General features: G+C 26.6%; 1 protein-coding gene across 1 annotated transcript; it reads left to right on the top strand.

Moving 5' to 3' along the window:
* Positions 1-474: 474 nt before the first annotated feature.
* Positions 475-1,356, top strand: LOAG_14945 (hypothetical protein; the record flags this gene model as incomplete). The annotated part of the gene is made up of 3 exons (XM_003150438.2): positions 475-567; positions 823-928; positions 1,130-1,356. Exons 1-3 carry the CDS (start codon positions 529-531, stop codon positions 1,354-1,356), a joined length of 372 nt encoding a protein of 123 aa, XP_003150486.1. The 5' UTR covers positions 475-528.
* Positions 1,357-1,465: the final 109 nt, after the last annotated feature.

Raw genomic sequence — 1,465 nt, 5'->3', positions numbered from 1 at the left:
TTTTCATACCTTTTCCATTATATATATATATATATATATATATATTGTTTTTTCTTTTGATGAATCATATATGTTTTAATTGTATGATCTAATTATAGCGTAATTTATTCGTACGTCAGAATGTATTCTTTCTTCTTATGCAAAACATTTCCATAATTGAATCAAATAATCATAAAATAGCTATGCTTCTAAGATGATGATGATGATGATGATGATATTATCGACTTTTTACTTAAAAAAAAGGAAGTAATTGACAATTGTGAATCATAAAAATAGTATTAGATTGACAATTATGTTAGCTTTATGATTTAGGAATTCGTTGTTGATGATTAAATTTAAATTTACGAAAACTAAATTATAAATTATATGCTATTGTAAAAATGCGATTAGCGTCGAAATTGTATGTTACATTTGTTTTCTCGTTGCTTTATTTACCATATATTTAAAGGTTTTTTTTTATTTTTATTTTTAATTTTTAAGCTGGATGATTACATAATTGGTAAAATTTTATCGTTAGAAGACGATCAAATGGCGCTACGAGAACTGGGCGCTACCAAAGCACAGGCGGTTTGTTTTTATAAATTCTCACAAATGATTGTTTAAAAAAAAAGTGCAAGAAATGAATTGAGGAGGAGAAGAAGGAAAATGGTTATATTGTTGGATATGATCTAAATGATAAAAAATGACTTTTCTTCTTAACTTTTCAATTAATAATAAATGTAATGGTTAAACTTTACAAATGTTATCAGTTCACATTTTTTTTTTTACTTTGCTTTAAGAGATAACTTTGGCAATATTGTATATATGTAAACTCAATTATAGCTACCGGTAACTTATGGTTGTACCGATGGCTTAACAACACTAACGTCAACGTTACGTGGTACGACAGTTTCAAAAGGCCGATTAATTCCTGGTGCAAATAATTCTTGTAAGTTTTTTGTTATAAATTTAAAAAAAAACTAGTTTATTCTAATTGAATTTTCAAGATTTTCTCATATTTTAATGTAAAATGCCGATATTTTTGAACACCATTCAAAATTCTGCCTTGTTCGGTGGCATATTTTATATTTTGCACTTTTTTTTTCTTCCCTCTTTTTTTAAATGACAAAAAAAAGGTAATCAGTTTTAGTTGATTCGGGTCAAAGTATATCGCCTATAAGCTCGATATCAATTACTGGCTCAAATTGTCGCCAAATAGTATCATCAAGTGCTCCAGCTAGTAGTTTGGACATGGAAACACTAGTGCGGAATGTTAGTCAAGATGTTGGCAATGATCAGGATTTCTATCGTGAAAGGAGGAAAAAAGATATACATAATATGAGTAAGTTTATTACATTTTCAAATATTACACTCTAAATTTGAAAGATTTAGGAATACGAAAGTATAATTATAATTTATTTACAATGAATAATAAGTGTAGCTTTAATACACAGTCAATAGTTTTTTTTTTTTTTAGTTATAATTA

This window comes from Loa loa (genome assembly GCF_000183805.2).
Source record: "Loa loa unplaced genomic scaffold supercont3.1393, whole genome shotgun sequence".
Taxonomy (NCBI): Eukaryota; Metazoa; Nematoda; class Chromadorea; order Rhabditida; family Onchocercidae; genus Loa; species Loa loa.
The sequence above is the reverse complement of the archived record's forward strand: the minus strand, read 5'-3'. Positions and strand labels throughout refer to the sequence as shown.